Source organism: Atractosteus spatula, chromosome 25 (genome assembly GCF_055471065.1).
Source record: "Atractosteus spatula isolate fAtrSpa1 chromosome 25, fAtrSpa1.hap1, whole genome shotgun sequence".
In the NCBI taxonomy this organism is placed as follows: Eukaryota; Metazoa; Chordata; class Actinopteri; order Semionotiformes; family Lepisosteidae; genus Atractosteus; species Atractosteus spatula.
Genome location: NC_142730.1, coordinates 1,973,374 through 1,994,484, shown reverse-complemented (window position 1 = coordinate 1,994,484; position 21,111 = coordinate 1,973,374). Strand labels below are relative to the sequence as shown.

The 21,111-nt window shown below is 53.6% G+C and overlaps 2 protein-coding genes across 2 annotated transcripts; both read right to left on the bottom strand.

The window, feature by feature from the left end:
* Positions 1 to 3,257: 3,257 nt before the first annotated feature.
* On the bottom strand, positions 3,258 to 6,139 carry LOC148815019 (uncharacterized). Its single transcript, XM_088904934.1, has 5 exons — positions 6,032 to 6,139; positions 4,693 to 4,983; positions 4,101 to 4,218; positions 3,802 to 3,851; positions 3,258 to 3,364 (listed from the first exon to the last, which is right to left on the bottom strand). Exons 1-5 carry the CDS (start codon positions 6,084 to 6,086, stop codon positions 3,345 to 3,347), a joined length of 534 nt encoding a protein of 177 aa, XP_088761060.1. The 5' UTR covers positions 6,087 to 6,139; the 3' UTR covers positions 3,258 to 3,344.
* Positions 6,140 to 8,857: 2,718 nt separating this feature from the next.
* On the bottom strand, positions 8,858 to 19,515 carry LOC148815018 (cell adhesion molecule CEACAM1-like). Its single transcript, XM_088904933.1, has 9 exons — positions 19,312 to 19,515; positions 18,398 to 18,730; positions 13,944 to 14,231; positions 13,132 to 13,264; positions 11,486 to 11,511; positions 11,117 to 11,190; positions 10,553 to 10,600; positions 10,182 to 10,225; positions 8,858 to 9,793 (listed from the first exon to the last, which is right to left on the bottom strand). The coding sequence occupies exons 1-9, from the start codon at positions 19,358 to 19,360 to the stop codon at positions 9,787 to 9,789; spliced, it is 1,002 nt and encodes a 333-aa protein (XP_088761059.1). The 5' UTR covers positions 19,361 to 19,515; the 3' UTR covers positions 8,858 to 9,786.
* Positions 19,516 to 21,111: the final 1,596 nt, after the last annotated feature.

Here is a 21,111-nt window from a genome sequence, read left to right as displayed (position 1 = left end):
CTGAAGGTTGGGGACGACCAGTTTCCAAGGAAACGGCAGCTAGTGGCTGCATCACTCAGGGCATAGAGAGAGAGCAGATGGAGTGAGGAGATGGAGAGATGGAGAGGGAAGAGATGGACAGATGGAGAAAGAGGAGATGAAGAGATGGAGAGAGAGGAGAGAGAGAGGAGAGGGAGAGATTGAGACAGAGGGGAAAGAGGGAAAGGGAGAGAGATGGAGAGAAAGAAAACAGAGAGGAGATAGAAGGACACCATCCCAGTCACTGACATAGACCAACACAGTCCTGTCTGCCAGAGAGATACACACACTGGGGATCTGTACACAGGTACCCCTGGGGTTCACTGTCACAGCCAGAGGAGCACCTGTGAACAGAACCACAGTGTGTATCAGTGTGTGCATTAGTGTGTGCATTAGTGTGTGTATCAGTGTGTGCATCAGTGAGTGTATCGGTGTGTGTATCTGTGTGTATCAGTGGGTGTATATTAGTCTGTGTATCAGTGAGTGTGTGTATCAGTGGGTGTGTGTATCAGTGGGTGTGTGTTTCAGTGGGTGTGTGTATCAGTGGGTGTGTGTATCAGTGAGTGAGTGTATCAGTGAGTATGTGTTTCAGTGGGTGTGTGTATCAGTGGGTGTGTGTATCAGTGAGTGTGTGTTTCAGTGGGTGTGTTTCAGTGGGTGTGTGTATCAGTGAGTGTGTGTATCAGTGAGCGTGTGTATCAGTGAGCGTGTGTATCAGTGGGTGTGTGTTTCAGTGGGTGTATATTAGTGTGTGTATCAGTGTATCAGTGGGTGTGTGTATCAGTGGGTGTATATTAGTGTGTGTATCAGTGTATCAGTGTGTGTGTGTATCAGTGGGTGTATATTAGTGTGTGTATCAGTGTATCAGTGGGTGTGTGTATCAGTGAGTATGTGTTTCAGTGGGTATGTGTATCAGTGTATCAGTGGGTGTGTGTATCAGTGAGTATGTGTTTCAGTGGGTGTGTGTATCAGTGTGTGTATATTAGTGTGTGTATCAGTGGGTGTATATTAGTGTATTAGTGTGTGTATCAGTGGGTGTGTGTTTCAGTGGGTGTGTGTATCAGTGAGTGTATCAGTGGGTGTGTGTATCAGTGAGTATGTGTTTCAGTGAGTATGTGTTTCAGTGGGTGTGTGTATCAGTGGGTGTATATTAGTGTGTGTTTCAGTGGGTGTGTGTATCAGTGGGTGTGTGTATCAGTGGGTGTATACACACTGACATGCTGCACCAGTGTTTTAAATGGGTCCTTGTATCTCCTCTTTCTCTGCTCAGCAGTTTTCCTCTCCTCTGTCTGATCACAGGATCTCTGTTCTCCTGCCATGTCAAAGAAGAAGGAAGAGTCTCCTCTCTCTCCTCCCTGTGCTTCTCTCTCCCTCTCTTTCCCCTCTCTCTCAGTCTTCTCTTCCTCTGTCCCTCCCCTCACACACTCACGCCATCCTCTGAAGACACCACACAGCAGTGGTGATGTCATCTGTCACCTAGCAACAGCCCCCAGCCTCAGCAACACCCCCCGCCCAGAGAGGGGATATGACTAAAGCTCACGGCCGGATAGTGTGATCCTGCCTGAGTCACACTGCGTGTGTGTTTGTGTGTGTCAGTGTGGGTGTCAGTGTGTGTCAGTGCGTGTGCACCAGTGTGTGTTTCAGTGCTTGTGTTCGTTTGTGTCCGTGAAAGTGTGTGAAGACAACACTGAGACACTAAGATCGCACACTGAGTCTGAGTTTTAATGCACGTGGTAAAAACTGTACTGGGCTTTTACTCTGATCTCACTGTGAATTACTGCATTGTACAGTGCTTTTACCCTGATCTCACTGTGAGTTACTGCATTGTACAGTGCTTTTACCCTGATCTTACTGTGAGTTACTGCATTGTACAGTGCTTTTACCCTGATCTCACTGTGAGTTACTGCATTGTACAGTGCTTTTACCCTGATCTCACTGTGAGTTACTGCATTGTACAGTGCTTTTACTCTGATCTCACTGTGAGTTACTGCATTGTACAGTGCTTTTACCCTGATCTCGCTGTGAGTTACCGCAGTGTAAATGTAGACTTGTGCTTGAGCAATGCCTTTTAAATGTTGCCTTGTTGTACGGTATTGTACGGGGTTGTATTATGATGCTGTTGTATCATTGTCGTATGCGCTATGAGCTCTTGATGTGCAAAACAAAGTCCCAAGAGGGAAATAAAAGTTCATTCAATTCACTGTAAAGCTTGAGCTGAAACTGAAATTGAGATTGCACACTGATTCTGCCACTTTGCACCACATCAGGGTTTCAGAAGGGTGGTATAAGGTCTCTCCCTCCTTGAGTCCTCTCTCCCTCCCTGCCAGTATTTTTCCTAAGCGCGGCTGGCTCGCGACGGCAGTCACAGGAGAGGGAGGTGAGGACAGTGTGTGTTGGCTCGAGTCCAGAGGAGCCCTGCAGGAACCGCAGAGGAAACACACCCTTCTCCCTCTCTCTCCCGTTTCCTGTTCGCACGCTGGAAGCCACACTCCAGGTCTCCCTCTGCTGGCTGGTCTGCTGCGCTGCAGCTGCGGCACGCAGACGGGCCCCGGGAGGGAACACCGCCACCTCCTGGCCAGGCGGAAGAACTACACGCTTCATTATTACAGCTTTCATTCGTCCCAGTAAAAGAGCCCGAAACGTCATGAAAATTTTTCGCACTTTAATTTGATCTTTTATCTTATTTTATCTTTAATTTTTTCCACTTGGACACGGGAGAGGCTCGTGAAACCAGAGAAAGGAAGGCGCAGACCTGCGGGGTCCACACTGGCCGGGAGCAGCGTTAACCCGCTCAGATCCCAGGAGCTCGGCGGGGCCAGGTCAGGACTCGAACCGGAGACCTCTAGGGAAAACCATGCTGGTGCCTGTGGACCAGTAGGAGGCGCACCCTTCTCTCTGGTCCAGAATTTCCAACCCAGTATGGTGATCAGGGAGGTGCTGTCCTTCAGAACACATGTTAATCCAATATCCTGTGTCTCCCAGGTGAGGCTACTGTGTGTCTCCCAGGTGGGGCTGCTGTGTGTGTCTCCCAGGTGAGGGTGTGTGTCTCCCAGGTGGGGCTGCTATGTGTGTCATCCAGGTGGGGCTGTGTGTGTCTCCCAGGTGAGACTGCTGTGTGTCTCCCAGGTGGGGCTGTGTGTGTGTCTCCCAGGTGAGACTGCTGTGTGTCTCCCAGGTGGGGCTGTGTGTGTGTCTCCCAGGTGGGGCTGTGTGTGTCTCCCAGGTGGGGCTGCTGTGTGTCTCCCAGGTGGGGCTGCTGTGTGTCTCCCAGGTGGGGCTACACTTGAGTGTTATTGTTGCTCCACTGGACACATTGACACACAATGTCACTCCTCCATCACAAACCCTGCAGGAGAAGACAGGATGATGTCAGTGCAAAGGAGTCACAGGGGAGGAGGTCATACTGCAGCACGATAAGATCAAACTCTCAGTTTAGAGAGAGGTGGAAATGAGACCAGACACACCTGCCAGCCAGAACTCCAGGGGACAGCAGCCTGACCCACTACACCACCCAGTGCTGCAAGCCCTGGAGTGGATCAGCCTGCTGTGGACTGGGAGTCTGTGACAACACAGTACAACCTGGAGTGGATCAGCCTGCTGTGGACTGGGAGTCTGTGACAACACAGTACAACCTGGAGTGGATCAGCCTGCTGTGGACTGGGAGTCTGTGACAACACAGTACAACCTGGAGTGGATCAGCCTGCTGTGCAGCTGGAGTCTGGGTGTCCAGCCGTGAATCTGACAGACACAGTGGAGGCGCGAGAGGAAGGGCAGTGAACTCACGTTTCTCGTACTCGTCGCGCCTGGAGACGAAGGGCTGGCTCTGCCGGACTCTGCAGAGACACGACACCGGATTCAAGAGGCAAGATTTCGTATCTGCTGTATGCAACAGGTGTATTGGAATGCTTGCTCACTCAGCTGTACCCAGTAACAGCAGAGAACAGGAATAGGCACAAATGACTAACAGACATGGACAACAGAGTGAGACATTAGACGATATAATCCAGCAAAGACAGGACACACAGCAGAGTCAGCGGCCCGGTCTGCACCCGGGTCAGCAGGGAGGAGGGGGTCGGACTGACCTGTAGCGCTTGAAGCCGAAGTACGAGCCCAGGAAGGCGCCCACGATGAGAAGGGTCAGCACTCCGGCCATGATGGGGAACAGGGGCACTGCAGGGCGTGGACTGGAGCTGGACACAGCTACACGCAAACACACAGTGAGAGGACAGCACTGGACACTGAGGACACAGCACTGGAGACAGTGAGAGGACAGCACTGGACACTGAGGACAAAGCACTGGAGACAGTGAGAGGACAGCACTGGACACTGAGGACACAGCACTGGAGACAGTGAGAGGACAGCACTGGACACTGAGGACACAGCTACACACAAACACACAGTGAGAGGACAGCACTGGACACTGAGGACACAGCACTGGACACCGAGGACACAGCTACACACAAACACACAGTGAGAGGACAGCACTGGACACTGTGGACAAAGCACTGGAGACAGTGAGAGGACAGCACTGGACACTGAGGACGCAGCACTGGAGACAGCGAGAGGACAGCACTGGACACTGAGGACACACTGAGGCTCCGGTGTGCTCCTGGTCTAGGAGGTGGACAGGGAGAGAGGTCAGGACAGGGCTGCAGGACACCGGGCTTCACTCACGCTGGACGCTCAGCTGCAGGCCGGGGCTGGTCTCCGTGCCGGACGCGCTGGACACCACGCACTGGTAGGAGCCGCTGTCGGACAGCAGGGCGGCGCTGAAGGCCAGCGTGCTGTTGTCCTGGGAGAAGGTCACTCTGCTGTCGGGGGACAGAGGCTGGCCGTCCTTCAGCCACAGCCTGGACACCACGGGACCCGGGGCCAGGCAGTGCAGGCTGACGGGCTGCGACACGGCGGGGGGCTCGGGGGGGCTCTGGACCAGCCATACGCCGGGGACCCTCTCTGACGAGGGGGCTGGGGCAGGAGGGCGGAGACAGAGACTCGTTAACCAATCAGCGCGGCCGGTCGGGGGGAGCGGGCATGAGGCCCTGCCTGTCTCCCGGTCTGGTCCGGAGGAGCTCAGGGAATCTCCAGGAATCCCTCTGGAGGTCGGGAGAGCCCTGCCTGGCCCTAGCTTTTTGGGGGACCCGGGCAAGTTCAAGATCCCAGTATCAGCTCCCAGCACACCCGCCCTCCACGGCTCGGAGCAAGCACAGGACCGAAGGCTGTGACTGAACACGTCTTCATCAGCCCTCAGGAGCCCAGGACGGGCCAGGCGCTGTACAGCCCAGAGCAAGGGCACAGGGGCCACAGGGACAGTGTGCACAGAAACTCTAACAGCGATGAATAGCGATGCGCAGAGAGGAGCTGCAGGAAGAAATCTGGGGTGAAGTAAGAATCGGAAACACAAGAGCACTCCGTCGCCAGGCAGGCCAGGTCAGCAAGTCTGAGCCGAAGGGAAGGTTTCTAGAAATCGATCCGCCTGGATTTCTGGCCGGCAAAATCCCCAATGGCATCCTCACACGACAGCAGCTGACCCACGGACCCCCGTGATGGCCAGTCCGCTGACCCAGGGACCCCCGTGACGGCCAGTCCGCTGACCCACGGCGGGAGGGACCCTCGTGATGGCCAGTCCGCTGAGCCGGTCTCAGGGCTGACCAGGTGTGATTAATCTCTCTGCTGTCACTGGGGCAGAGAGACACTGCAATCTACACAAACCCCCAGTGTGCAGGACAGCCTGTGCTGGACGTCCACTGCCATGCTCTTGTTTGGCCCGGCGGCGCTGATCTTTAGCCAGGGGACCCACAGGGCCTGTGTGCAATCGCAGGACACGTGTCAACGTCTAGTGAGACACCTCCAGCAGTCTCCTGTCCGCCTTCGCTGGCTGCAGGGACCTGACGGGCTCAGGACCACGGGAATACAAACTACGACATCAGCCTGAGGGACTCCTTTGACGGCCAGCCTCAGCCCCCCGCGCCCAGGCTGGCCCTGCCTCACAGCGAGCCGAGCGGAAACTCCTTACCTGTCAGGAGCACAGCCAGAGCCAGGGTCCAGATCGCTGGGAGAGCGCTGCTCATGTTCCCCCCCGGAGTCCCGGAGTCCGTCTGCCTGTTTCTGCTGTCTGAGCGCAGTAAAGAGCAACCTGTACCCCCAGACACCGACACCCTGGCGCACAGCGAGGAGCGATCTCTACCCCCAGACACCGACACCCTGGCGCACAGCGAGGAGCGATCTCTACCCCAGACACCGACACCCTGGCGCACAGCGAGGAGCGATCTCTACCCCAGACACCGACACCCTGGCGCACAGCGAGGAGCGATCTCTACCCCCAGACACCGACACCCTGGCGCACAGCGAGGAGCGATCTCTACCCCCAGACAACGACACCCTGGCACACAGAGAGGAGCGATCTCTACCCCCAGACACCGACACCCTGGCGCACAGCGAGGAGCGATCTCTACCCCCAGACACCGACACCCTGGCGCACAGCGAGGAGCGATCTCTACCCCCAGACACCGACACCCTGGCGCACAGCGAGGAGCGATCTCTACCCCAGACACCGACACCCTGGCGCACAGCGAGGAGCGATCTCTACCCCAGACACCGACACCCTGGCGCACAGCGAGGAGCGATCTCTACCCCAGACACCGACACCCTGGCGCACAGCGAGGAGCGATCTCTACCCCAGACACCGACACCCTGGCGCACAGCGAGGAGCGATCTCTACCCCCAGACACCGACACCCTGGCGCACAGCGAGGAGCGATCTCTACCCCCAGACACCGACACCCTGGCGCACAGCGAGGAGCGATCTCTACCCCCAGACACCGACACCCTGGCGCACAGCGAGGAGCGATCTCTACCCCCAGACACCGACACCCTGGCGCACAGCGAGGAGCGATCTCTACCCCAGACACCGACACCCTGGCGCACAGCGAGGAGCGATCTCTACCACCAGACACCGACACCCTGGCGCACAGCGAGGAGCGATCTCTACCCCCAGACACCGACACCCTGGCACACAGCGAGGAGCGATCTCTACCCCAGACACCGACACCCTGGCGCACAGCGAGGAGCGATCTCTACCCCCAGACACACAGCGAGGAGCGATCTCTACCACCAGACACCGACACCCTGGCGCACAGCGAGGAGCGATCTCTACCCCCAGACACCGACACCCTGGCACACAGCGAGGAGCGATCTCTACCCCAGACACCGACACCCTGGCGCACAGCGAGGAGCGATCTCTACCCCCAGACACCGACACCCTGGCGCACAGCGAGGAGCGATCTCTACCCCCAGACACCGACACCCTGGCGCACAGCGAGGAGCGATCTCTACCCCAGACACCGACACCCTGGCGCACAGCGAGGAGCGATCTCTACCCCCAGACAACGACACCCTGGCACACAGAGAGGAGCGATCTCTACCCCAGACACCGACACCCTGGCGCACAGCGAGGAGCGATCTCTACCCCCAGACACCGACACCCTGGCGCACAGCGAGGAGCGATCTCTACCCCAGACACCGACACCCTGGCGCACAGCGAGGAGCGATCTCTACCCCCAGACACCGACACCCTGGCGCACAGCGAGGAGCGATCTCTACCCCAGACACCGACACCCTGGCGCACAGCGAGGAGCGATCTCTACCCCAGACACCGACACCCTGGCGCACAGCGAGGAGCGATCTCTACCCCCAGACACACAGCGAGGAGCGATCTCTACCCCCAGACACCGACACCCTGGCGCACAGCGAGGAGCGATCTCTACCCCCAGACACCGACACCCTGGCGCACAGCGAGGAGCGATCTCTACCCCAGACACCGACACCCTGGCGCACAGCGAGGAGCGATCTCTACCCCAGACACCGACACCCTGGCACACAGCGAGGAGCGATCTCTACCCCAGACACCGACACCCTGGCGCACAGCGAGGAGCGATCTCTACCACCAGACACCGACACCCTGGCACACAGAGAGGAGCGATCTCTACCCCAGACACCGACACCCTGGCGCACAGCGAGGAGCGATCTCTACCCCCAGACACCGACACCCTGGCGCACAGCGAGGAGCGATCTCTACCCCAGACACCGACACCCTGGCGCACAGCGAGGAGCGATCTCTACCCCCAGACACCGACACCCTGGCGCACAGCGAGGAGCGATCTCTACCCCCAGACACCGACACCCTGGCGCACAGCGAGGAGCGATCTCTACCCCCAGACACCGACACCCTGGCGCACAGCGAGGAGCGATCTCTACCCCCAGACACCGACACCCTGGCGCACAGCGAGGAGCGATCTCTACCCCCAGACACCGACACCCTGGCACACAGCGAGTAGCGACCTTTACTCCACGTTTACTGCAGCACTGTCTCTCCTCCACAGCCCTCACACACACTCCCACACCCCGTTGGGCGCGTCAAAACACACAGTACTTCAGTCCCTCCCTGAGACTCTCCCCCAACCACCTCCAGAGAGGCTCCCCCTGGTGGACAGTGAGCGCACACACAGGCTCCCCCTGGTGGACAGTGAGCACACAGACAGAGCTCTCCCTGGTGTACAGTGATCATATAGTATTTAGTACTCTGCATTGTGAATTAGAGCGCACACACAGGCTTCCCCTGGTGGACACTGAGCACACAGACATCCATCCACAGAGTATCCATTTTCCAGCCTCCAGATAACAGTCATCCGCTGACTCAGAAAGCCACTGCCTCCTGCTGGACAACTGTCTTCCCACAACAGACTGAGCAGCAGCAGAGCCTCTGGACGAGGAGGATATGAAGTCTGAACCATCTGTGTCCTTCCAACACCACTGAGGTACAGTTTACAGACACGGAGACACACTGATGGACAAGCACCAGTAGAAACTTTATTCATGTTTAAGGACACAAATACAAAAATAATTTTAAGAACACCAAGGACATTCTTGGAGATGGAGATATACATCATGCACATATCCTATAAATTTATAGCTCTGTTCAAAATAAATAAGGTCAGTCAGGAGGAACTAGAGTTTGGCCCCAGGCCTGTCCAGACCACTCTGACCTGTGACCAGTGAGTGACCAGTGACACTGTGCTCAGGCTGGGACAGGCCCAGTGCTGGGAGGGACAGTGGGGCAGCACTGGCAGGACAGGAAATGGAGTTGGGGAACAGGAAGTGGCTCTTTCGTCCACACGCCTGACAGTAGACAGTCCCAGCACACAGGCCCACACTGTGGTGATGTTCACTGTGATGCTTCAGCACAGGCTCACCCTGCTCGAACCCTGAGCCGACCGGCTCACCCTCAGCTGGCATCATGAGTTACTGTACCGACCTCTCTGTGCCTAAACCTCATCACACTGGGACTGACTGCACTGTACTGTGCTTTTACCATGATCTCACTGGGTTTTACTGCACTGTACTGTACTTTTACCCTGATCACACTGGGACTGACTGCACTGTACTGTACTTTTACCATGATCTCACAGGGCTTTACTGCACTGTACTGTGCTTTAACCCTGATCTCACTGGGCTTTACTGCACTGTACAGTGCTTTTACCCTGATCTCACTTGGCGTTCCTGCTCTGTACTGTGCTTTTAGCCTGATCTCACTGGGATTCACTGCACTATAATGTGATTTTATTCTGATTTCACTGTACAATTTACTGCACTGTACTGTGCTTTTACCCTGGTAGTCTTTTACAAGGAGCTCACAGACACACAGAGTGGCTCAGTGCTCTGGGTGTCAGAGACGCACTGTCTGACACACTGACAGAGCACAGACTGTCCGTCTTCAGGACCTGGAGGAGAGACAGAGGGAGGGGAATTAAGACACTAACACCCTGTGACAGAACATACTGCACATAATCTCATCCTGAAAAACAACAGTTTCACAGAAATAGGAAGAATATTGTATGAACCTTCTGTCTGGATTAGGAAGATGCTGAGACGAACAATCAGAAAAGGTCTGATTGGATAACGAATGCTGTATATCTAATCGACTCCTGATTGGACAGAAGTAGAGCACTCTGATTGGATGGAGAGGATATCAGTTTTCCTATTGGCTAGCAGATATATTCTGAACCCCCCCCCCACCTTAGACATGGTATCTCTTGAATCTCAAAGAGCACTCTGATTGGACGAGGAGAACATTCTGAACCCTCTGATTGGAGGAGAATTCTCACTGACCTGTTCAAGTTGCCATAGGTGGAGTTGTCTGGGAACTGTAAGCTCTGTGCAGACAGACAGGGAGACAGAGACCAGGTGAGACAGACAGACTAGGTGAGACAGACAGAGACAGAGATCAGGTGAGACAGACAGACAGGGAGACAGAGACCTAGGTGAGACAGGCAGACAAGGAGACAGAGACCAGGTGAGAGAGGCAGACAGGGAGACAAAAAGAAAGACAGAGACCAGGTGAGACAGACTAGGTGGGACAGACAGAAAGACAAAGGGAAAGACAGACAGGTGGACAGAGACCAGGTGAGACAGACAGGGGGACAGACAGGCTGTGCTGGTGCTGGGGGTATTGAGAAGGGAGAAGGCACAGTTACACTCACAGTGTAGGTGCTCTCTGGAGCTGCAGGACTGGGCTGGGCTGCTTTCTTCTGCAATACAGTCACACACTCGTTAGGCACTGTGTTATAACAATTATTCCTCTGACTGCAGCACAGTCACACAGTCGTGAGCCACTGTGTTATAACAATTATTCCTCTGACTGCAGCACAGTCACACACTCATTAGCAGGTATGCAGGTATGTGGAAGTTGCTGTATCAGTGCTGTGTGGTGAAGGGACTGGAGCTCCTCTCTCTCTGTTAATGAACAACCTGCTCACACTCAGCCCATTGTCTGAGAGGCTGGGTCTCTTATCTCATGATCACCGCAAAACCAGCTGGAGGCTCACAGACCTCTCGTCTGCAGACAGGCAGGTGTGTGGAGAGTCAGACAGCTGACAGTGAGCACAGTGTGAGAGAGAGACAGGCAGGAGAGGAGAGACAGGTGTGTGGACAGTTAGACAGCGGTCAGCGTGGCTACAGTGTGAGAGAGAGACAGGCAGGAGAGGAGAGACAGGTGTGTGGACAGTTAGACAGCGGTCAGTGTGGCTACAGTGTGAGAGACTGACCTGGTGACCAGCAGGCAGGTTCATGTACATCATGTGATCCTTCAGCCCCTCAGAGTTTTCATACATGACAGAGCCTGGCAGAGAGACACAGACACAGAGAGAGGGAGACAGGTGAGAGAGAGACAGGCAAGCAGGAGAGGGAGACAGGTGAGAGAGAGACAGGCAAGCAGGAAGGGGAGACAGGTGAGAGAGAGACAGACAAGCAGTAGAGGGAGACAGGTGAGAGAGAGACAGACAGGAAAAGAGAGGGGAGACAGGAGAAAGAGAGACAGACAAGCAGGAGAGGGGATACAGGAGAGAGAGAGATAGACAGGCAGGACAGAGAGACAGGTGAGAGAGACAGACAGGAGGACAGACAGCCTCACTTACTGTTAGTGGTCTCCCTGGGGCTGCTCCTGTAAAGACAACACAAAGACACTGAGAGTTACTGATCACTGACTCGTCTCATCTCACCCACAACTATTCCTGTGTTCTGTTTCTTCAAGAGCTCTTTCTATCCCTGTGTCAGTGTATTTGAACCCTGTCTCTATTCTAATATCAGTGTATTCTATCCCTGTGTCTATTCCAGTACTGTATCAGTGTGCTCCAACACTGTGTCTATTCCAGTATCAGTGTGTCTATTCCAGCAGTGTGTCTATGCCAGCACTGTATCTATTCCCGTATAAGTGTGTCTATTCCAGCACTTTGTCTATTCCAGAAGTGTACTCCAGCAGTGTGTCTATTCCAGTATCAGTGTGTCTATTCCAGCAGTGTCTATTCCAGTATCAGTGTGTCTATTCCAGTGTGTCTACTCCAGTATCAGCGTGTCTATTCCAGTATCAGCGTGTCTATTCCAGCAGTGTGTCTATTCCAGTATCAGCGTGTCTATTCCAGTATCAGTGTGTCTATTCCAGCAGTGTGTCTATTCCAGTATCAGTGTGTCTATTCCAGCAGTGTGTCTATTCCAGTATCAGCGTGTCTATTCCAGTATCACTGTGTCTATTCCAGCACTGTGTCTATTCCAGTATCAGCATGTCTGTTCCAGTATCAGCGGGTCTATTCCAGTATCACTGTGTCTATTCCAGTATCACTGTGTCTATTCCAGCACTGTGTCTATTCCAGTATCAGTGTGTCTATTCCAGTATCAGCGTGTCTATTCCAGTATCAGTGTGTCTATTCCAGTATCAGCATGTCTGTTCCAGTATCAGCGTGTCTATTGGTGGTGCAGCAGGCTCTGCACAGAGAGAATCACACAGAGGAAGCAGCAGGAGGGTTACAGACAGAGGAAGGGCTGTGGTAACAGTGTGTCAGTACAGTGAAGGGGAAACTGAACTTCCTCTGATCACACACACACAACTCTCACACACACTCTAAAACACACAACACTCTCTCACCAATACACAACTCTTAAACACCCTGTTTTCTTGTCCTGTGGTTCAGGTCCAGTCCTGTTACACCAGGAGGACAGCTGGTCCAGTGGCTCAGGTCCAGTCTTGTTAGACCAGGAGGACAGCTGGTCCAGTGGTTCAGGTCCAGTCTTGTTACACCAGGAGGACAGCTGGTCCAGTGGTTCAGGTCCAGTCTTGTTACACCAGGAGGACAGCTGGTCTGGTGGTTCAGGTCCATTCTTGTTAGACCAGGAGGACAGTGGAAATGTGAGAACACAGACAGCGGTGTCTCTCCCTGCCCTGGACAGCAGCAGGGCCGGGTGTCCAGCAGTGTCTGCAGCTGGGGTCCGGACAGGGGTCTCCACAGAAGATACACACCCTCAGAGGGGAGGTTAGAGGTTCCACAGAAAAATAAGTCAGCGTTTCAAATGACAGCCAGCCAGGAGAGAGAGAGACTCCCAGACTGTCAGGACACAGGTACCAGGAAGAGACAGTCAAGAGGAGCAGAGAAGAGAGGAGAGGGCTGAGATACAGGGAGATCGTTAACGCGGGTCACTATCACCATCACCATCAGCATCACCTGCAGCTGCTACTCTCAAACCCCTTTACAAGATTACAATCAGAAATATCAACACACTGAACTCTCACCCCTGTCTCGTCGTCAGGAAGTAGACGAGTCCGGCGATGAGCCCCAGAGCCACCAGCACCGCGATCACAATCCCAGCGACGGCTCCTCCGCTCAGAGAGCCCCCTCCTCCTCCTCCTCCTCCTCCTCCTCCAGCTGCAGAGAGAGGGAGAGACAGAGGGACACAGACTCAGCACACAGACACACACTGCAACAGGGGAGGTCACAGGTCACCAGCCCACCCCTACACCCTCCTGTCAGGAGTCTGCTTCTGACACAGCAGGCAACTCCCACCACTGCTCTGTGCAGTTCCCTTCTCCTCCAGAGGGGGCGCTCTCAGTAGTGTAGCAGTGGGAACAGGAGGCACGTCTTTACACAGAGAGTAGTGGTGGTGTGTGTGTGGATCGTACTGCCCAGCTGAGCTGCTGAAGACCGACTCTGCTGGGTCCTTTAACTCGGCTCCTGCAGGTTCTGGATGGGTCCAGTGAGAGTGTGGGCCAGGGAGCAGTGGAGCAGCTCCTCTCCACTAGACCAGCAGAGACCAGGCCCCTCTGTGTGTGGTCACTCTGGTCAGTGTCTGGTCAGCCAGGACTTCACTCTGTGTGTGGTCAGCCAGGGAGTCACTCTGTGGTCAGTCAGGTGCTCACGCAGTGTCTTTGTGTGGTCAGTCAGGTAGTCACTCAGTGTGTGGTCAGTCTCACTCAGTGTCTGGTCAGTCTCACTCAGTGTGTGGTCAGTCTCACCCAGTGTGTGGTCAGTCAGGTAGTCACTCAGTGTTGTCAGTCTCACCCAGTGTGTGGTCAGTCAGGTCAGTGTCTGGTCATCAGGCACTCACTCTGTGTCTGGAGCTCCAGTCTGTACTCTCCAGTCCCTGAGCTCACAGGGTTGGTCGCTGTGCACTGATAGGTTCCTGCATCAGACTGCTGCAGGAGGTGAAAGGTCACTGTGCTGTTGTCACTAGAGAAGCTGATGCTGGGGCTCGGGGTCAGAGTCTGGCTGTCTTTCCTCCACTGTCTGGAGCTCACGGTGCCAGAGCCAAGAACCTCACAGAACAGAGTCAGAGTCTTATTCAGCTCTGGTATCTGGCCATCCTTCGGACCCACACGGACAGAAGATATCGGCTCTGAGGGCAGAACAGGAGAGTTAGAGAGGGGTCTGGCAGGACTGGGGTGTCACTCCTGGCCATGACTAAGGTCTCGGTGCTCTGGAGGTGAGTACGAGGCCTCGCTGTGTTCTGACTGAGTTCTAGACCACTGAGGGCCTGGTCACCTGCTGGTGCCCCACACTCCTTGTGTACTGGCCTGGAGTACAGCCGGAGTGCAGACTGTCCAGCTGTGTCCAGCTGTGTCCAGCTGCTGTGTGCAGCCGCCCGCAGGGTCACACCACCAGGCCTGTCCAGACCACTCTGACCTGTGACCAGTGAGTGACCAGTGGCACTGTGCTCAGGCTGGGACAGGCCCAGTGCTGGGAGGGACAGTAGGGCAGCACTGGCAGGACAGGAGGTAGAGTTGGGGAACAGGAAGTGGCTCTTTCAGCTCCTGTGCTTTTACCATGATTTTATTGTGCTTTTACCATGATCACACTGGGCTTCACTGCACTGCACTGCAATTTTACCCTGATCTCACTGGGATTTACTGCACTGTGATTTTATCCTAGTTTCACTGTACTTACTGTGAATTTACTTTGATCTTACACACACACTTGCTTGTGTCACAGACTACAGGAAACTCTGATCAGGATGTCACAGGCATTTACCAAAAATGTTCCAGCTGGTCCCCAGATGTTTGATGTTTCTAAGTGGGAAAACAGAAATGAACACAGAGCTGTTCCTATTGCTCTGAGCTCAGTCTGGACTCCTGCTTCAGAGCTGAGAGGAAAAACAGGCTGATCTGCTGTGAGAGTCGTCTCTCACTGACCCCTCTACCCTGTGTGTCTCTCCAGGCTGCTGTACATCCCAGTGACACTAAGCTCTCAGAGCTCAAGCCAGTTATGGTCTGTGACTGATGCCCAGGAGGCTCAGATCTCTCGATCCCATGTCTGGCACACATCAGAGCTGTGTATGAGTATGGCCTGTGTGCCTCCTTCTAAGCTGAGATCTGTCCCGTTATCAAGCACAGGTTTCAAAGCCAACAGTGTGACACTCGGGCTGGGAGTCTTGTCCTGACGTTGCCCTGGGCAACCCAAACAGTCGGACAGGCTCTCACCCTCGTCTAAACCCTGGAGAACGCGGCCGGGACGCAATTCTCAAAGACCCCCTGTCTTTCAGTCAGGCAGTCAATCCCAACATCGATCCGGCAATTAAGCTGGCATTCAGGGCATTTTTCCCGCTGATTCAGTGCTCTGACATTGAGCTCGGGCTTGCAGTCGTAGCTCTGGCCTTACACTCGCCCTCTCAGACGCCTTCTTCCTAAATCTCCGAGCTCCGATTCAGCAGGGACTCGCTGTCCTAGCTGGATTCCCAGCTGGATCGATTTTTTCTCCCTTTTTCCAGCTCGCTCTCACCTCCGAGGCCCCCAGCCCTCTCCAGTGCCGCTGTCCGACAGTCTTTCTCGCTGGCAGCCCCTGCCTCTTACCCCAGCTCTCGTCATCCCTGCCAAGGTGCTGCTCTCCAGCCTTGCCTCTGCAGGTCACAGGCAGCTTTGTCCTGCTGGTGCCGAATCCATCATCCACTCAACTCCTCCCGCCTCTCCCCTCGGCCTGCAGCACCTTCTCCAGCACCACTCACAGGGATCACAGCATAACAGACAGTAACCGTCTCGTCTCCCATTCCGCTTCCAGAAACCCGCTGTCCCGGTCGGGGGTGCGGAAAGCCGGAGCCCATCCCAGAGGAGCAGGCTGCCAGGACGGGACTGTGATCACATGACTGAGGACAGATCAACCCAGATCTGCCAACAGCACCCCGACAATCGAGCCAGCCTGTCTCCAGGAGGTGTGGGAGGAATCCCGAGTTCCCTGGCCGAAACCCACTCAAACACAGGGAGAGCATGCAGACTCCACACAGACAGAGCCACACTCAGACCCAGGACCCTCCTCTTGAAGAGAGAGGGGTTCAAGGGAACCTGATGAAATCAACACAACAGACTGGTTTAGAGTCAACAGTGAAACTCGAACCTGAGGACACAAGTGCAAACTACAGGGAGGTAGTGGTGGTGGGTGGTGGGGCTGTGGTACAAACTGCCCAGCCATGCTGTTGAAGCCGACACCCTGGATTCTTCGAAGGAACAGCTGGATGAGATCACTGAACGTCAGTTGGCTACAAGCTTCCAAACAGGCTGGACTGTCTTTAACAGCTCTTATGGCCTCGTGCCCCAGGAGCTGGGGAGCAGCAGAGCTGATCACCACACTGCTGCCACAGTATTACAACAGCAGCAACACCCTGCTCTTCCACAGGAGCCCTGCTGTGTCTCTGTCTCTGGGGACTCAGTGCTACAGCCTGCTGATGAGTCACACGTCACCACTCTGCTGAAGAGGAACTTGCCTGCAAGTAGTTCATGATCACTGAGACCTGGACACTGAGCACTGAGACCTGACCACCGAGCCTGACCACAGAGCACTGAGACCAGAGCACTGACCACTCAGTAGTGTACTAACCACTAACCCCTGTGGACTGCTGTTTCTATGGCCGAAGACACCATTCCACGTGGTTGCTACAGAACACTATGGGATGTGGGAGTTCAAGGGGAACAAGCCCCCAAAACCTCAGGGTGTGCATTCCTTCCCCATCTCCCCCCATGTCCCCAACCCCGCCCTTCGAAATTGAAAGGTCAGACCGTCCACTGACTGCTGGGACCAGATTTCCCTAACAGTCCTGGAGAGAGGGATCACAGTCCAGGTCACTGCATGTACATGTAGATTATTCTAAATGCACTCCTAGTGAATGACTCTGTGAGCCTCCTCTGGCTCTGGTCACCTATGAGATGTTATATTTATTTTTAATAAGTAACAGGTTTATTCCATGCTGAAAAAAAGAAGAAAGAGAACACAACGTTTCGGCCGTGGAGCCTTCTTCAGGTGTGAGAGAGACAGGGCAGGAGGCGAAGGTAAAGTAGCAGGAGAACAAAGGTTGGGAGGGAGGAGGAGTGAGAGGCGGGAGCAGGGGACAGACAGAGGCCAATCAGGAGGTGTGAAGTCAGAACGGGTGCAGAGAGGTGTGAAATGAAACTTCCAATGAATGCAGAAAATTTAGAAGAAGAGTAGTCTGTCGTTAAGAGAAGGGGGAAGGTGTGATCCTAGCTGCAGGATAAGTTTGGTTTCGGTGGTCTTTCTGATGTAAGAGTTCGGAAAACCGTCTTTGAGAGATTAGAGTGGTCGTGGCCGTCAGAGGTGAGATGAGAAACAATGGGCTTGGAGAGATCTTTAATCTTCACAGCCCTGACGTGTTCTCTGAAGCGGTCTCCGAGTCTCCTTCCTGTTTCTCCACTGTCGAGAGAAACTGGGCATTTACTGCGAGAGATACAGTGAATAAGGCTGCTGGAGGTACAAGATGCCCTCTGGGTGATGTGGAATTGTCCTGAGGGGCCCTGAATGAGTGTGGTGGTGGCTGTGTACTTGCAGGTGATACAGCGAGCTCTGTTGCAAGGGGAAGTGCCTGGTGTGGATGGTTGTTGAGGGCGGTCAAGGGAGCTGTGAACAAGGAGGTCACGCAGATTAGGTGCTCGGCGATATGAGATGATGGGGCGATCAGAAAAGAGGGCCCCAATGGAGGGATCATCCTGTAGGATGGAATAGTTGTTAACAGTCCTGGGGACAGGAAGTGTGTTGGGGTGGTAGGGAAGCACCAAAGGAATGCGGTTGTTACGGCAGGAGTTCCTGATCGGGTTGATGGTCCGAGGGGTGTTTTTGGCTCGGGCTAGGGCCCTGTCAGTCACACTGCTGGGGTATCCTCTGTTGATGAAAAAGGAGCACATTTCGAGGGCTTGGTTCTCGAAGTCGATGTCGTCGCTGCACAATCGTCGTAGCGATTGTTTATTTTTAATTTTTATTTAATAAGTTTACTTTTAATATAATGTTTATATGTACTATTTGTATGTTTATTAAGTTTCTCTGTGTGTTAAACATAGCTGCTTGGATTTAAAACAAACTTCTGCGAAATCAGGCAATAAGGTAATAATTATTGTTTCATATTCAGGAGCTCATTGAGGATAGTTATAGATTTTTATACTCACATATTCTGTATATAAAATGTCTATTATGGTCTGCCACACAGTAGTTACACATGGTGATCTAATGCCTGTCAAAAACCAGCAAACACCTGTAAGACTCCAGGGCTGTGAGGTCCCAGTTACTCACCGTACACGTTCAGTGTCACCTGTCCATTCAGTGTATCTGCTGCAGTTGTGACAATGTTGACAGAATAGGTCCCGTTGTCTGCAGCTGTCAGTCCTCTGAGCTGCAGAGCTCCAGTGGACCCGTTCACACTGACTCTCCCTGCGTACCCTGGGCCTGGACGCTCAGTAACAGAGGTCCAGGAGACCACAGTGGGGGATGAAGTACTGGTGCCAAACCACCAAGTTACTGCCACTACCTGTGTTGTAGAAGGATTGATGGTTGTGTGTAACCAGACACTGCCTCCCACAGCTCCAACCACAGGGCCTGGAGGGAATAAATTCTGGGCACAGCAACCTGTCAATCACAGAGCTGGAGTTACTGACAGTACAACACACTCCTGTCACACAACACACCTCACAGCACCCTGTCAATAACAGAGCTGGAGTCACTGACAGTATAACACACTCCTGTCACACAACACACCTCACAGCACCCTGTCAATAACAGAGCTGGAGTCACTGACAGTATAACACACTCCTGTCACACAACACACATCACAGCACCCTGTCAATCACAGAGCTGGAGTCACTGACAGTATAACACACTCCTGTCACACAACACACCTCACAGCAACCTGTCAATAACAGAGCTGGAGTCACTGACAGTATAACACACTCCTGTCACACAATACACCTCACAGCAACCTGTCAATAACAGAGCTGGAGTTACTGACAGTATAACATGCTCCTGTCACACAACACACCTCACAGCAACCTGTCAATAACAGAGCTGGAGTTACTGACAGTATAACACACTCCTGTCACACAAGAGACAGGATAACAGATTCAGTACCTGTGATCAGCACTAGGAGTGTGTTACAGTACAGACTGTGTGTTACAGTACACTAACCAGAGACAGGATAACAGATTCAGTACCTGTGATCAGCACCAGGAGGCTCGCAGTGAGAGCCCCAGTTGTGTCCATGGCGTTGTGCTCGGTGTCCTTCAGCTCTCTGAGCTGTTCCTCTGTCTGCCTCTGACTTCCTCCTCTGATCAGAGTCCAGCCCAGCTCTGGGAGGGGGAGGGGCTCACAGCACAACCAGGTCTGATTCAGTGGAATAAGACTGAGTTCTGCTGCAGAACCAGGTCTGACTCAATAAAACTGAGTTCTGCTGTCGAACCAGATCATAGTCAATGAAATGAAACTGAGTTCTGCTGCAGAACCAGGTCTGACTCAGTGGAATAAGACTGATTTCTGCTGCAGAACCAGATCTTGTTCAATCAGCCTGATTTGTACAGCAGAGAGGTGTAGCGTGTTGTCCACTGGGGCAGAGCTGCACAGTGCAACAGGAGATACTAGAACTGACACATTCTGATGGGACAGTATTGTTATAATACAATATAATGTGACAATGTATTATACATAATATATTGGAATAGGAAGATATATAATAATGTATATACAGAATGAATATAGAGTATAATAGGAAGATGTATTATAATGGACAGATGATAGTAAGTGTACTACTTTGAGAAGACAGATTATAATAGGAGGTGTATTATAATGGATAGATGACAATGAGTGGACAGTCATGAGAAGACAGATATCTGAATCTATATTCTCATGTGAAGAGAGATCTGATGGGGTTGATGAGATCAGAATGTCATTACTGAAACAGACTAATGAGAGATAAATACAGAGCTATAATTCTGAAGTTACCTTCTCACAAATTTTCAGTTGCTAAACAGTATTAATATTATCATCTGGGCTTGGGAATTTCACTGATCATGTACAGATAGTTCTCAATTTCAGAACCACCGGCCGGCATGACGGGGATGAAGACCTTGATGATGAGGATGGTGATGATGGTGACGAAGACCACGGCTGGACAGCAGCTGTATCGCCCTGCAATTCACAGTGAGCCTGGCCAGTACCTGGAGGGGAGACTCCTGGGAAAGCTGAGGCTGCTGCTGGAAGAGGTGTGAGTGGGACCAGTAGGGGGCGCTCACCCTGCGGTCTTTGTGGGTCCTGATGCCCCAGTATAGTGACGGGGACACTAGACTGTAAAAATACTGTAAAAGGCGCCGTCCTTGGGCTGAGCCATAGTACTGAGGCCCTGACTCTCTGTGGTCATTAACAATCCCAGGGTGTTTGTCTAAAAGAGTAGGGGTGTTACCCCAGTGTCCTGGCCACATTTCCCCCTGGCCTTTACCTGTCACGGCCTCTGTGTGGTGTGTGGGGAGCGTACTGGCGCACTATGACTGCCGTCGCATCATCCAGGTGGGGGTACACAGTGGTGGTGGAGGGGATCCCCATGACCTGTGAAGAGCTTTAAGGAGTGTCCAGAACAGCGCTGTGTACAGTAAGTGTGAGGAATGATTAATTATGATGACAGTGATCATATAAGATAATATACCTGTGATAAGAGCAGTGTGGTCTTCTCGCCACACGGTGGCAGTGCAGTCCAATGGCTCTGATACAATATTCCTCTTGCTGCCTGTTGCTCTCTGATCAAGGTAGTTTCGTGAGACCTGTAGGCAGATGATCGATAAGGGCAGCGCTGTCTGTCACCGGGCGCACGGCTGATACCTGCGGGTCACGCGTGTCTGCGCACAGCGGTCTTCACGGCTGGGGGCCGTGGGGGGTCGTCACGGGTCACTGCGGGGCGGACAGCTCCGTGAAGTTGTCCCCCGCTTCAAACAGCTCAGACGGTGGAACCCACCAGCTCTCGTTAG

What these genes read in the sequence shown, in the direction of transcription:
- LOC148815019 (XM_088904934.1), bottom strand. Translation starts at nt 6,086, where the DNA reads ATGAGCAGCGCTCTCCCAGCGATCTGGACCCTGGCTCTGGCTGTGCTC. An exon ending in TCTGGCTGTGCTCCTGACAG is followed by an intron (nt 4,984 to 6,031) that starts GTAAGGAGTTTC and finishes CTCCTGCCCCAG; the next exon opens with CCCCCTCGTCAGAGAGGGTC. An exon ending in GCGCGACGAGTACGAGAAAC is followed by an intron (nt 3,365 to 3,801) that starts GTGAGTTCACTG and finishes CTTCTCCTGCAG; the next exon opens with GGTTTGTGATGGAGGAGTGA.
- LOC148815018 (XM_088904933.1), bottom strand. Translation starts at nt 19,360, where the DNA reads ATGGACACAACTGGGGCTCTCACTGCGAGCCTCCTGGTGCTGATCACA. An exon ending in CCTCCTGGTGCTGATCACAG is followed by an intron (nt 18,731 to 19,311) that starts GTACTGAATCTG and finishes TGTGATTGACAG; the next exon opens with GTTGCTGTGCCCAGAATTTA. An exon ending in CCCCAGGGAGACCACTAACA is followed by an intron (nt 11,191 to 11,485) that starts GTAAGTGAGGCT and finishes TCTCTCTGCCAG; the next exon opens with GCTCTGTCATGTATGAAAAC.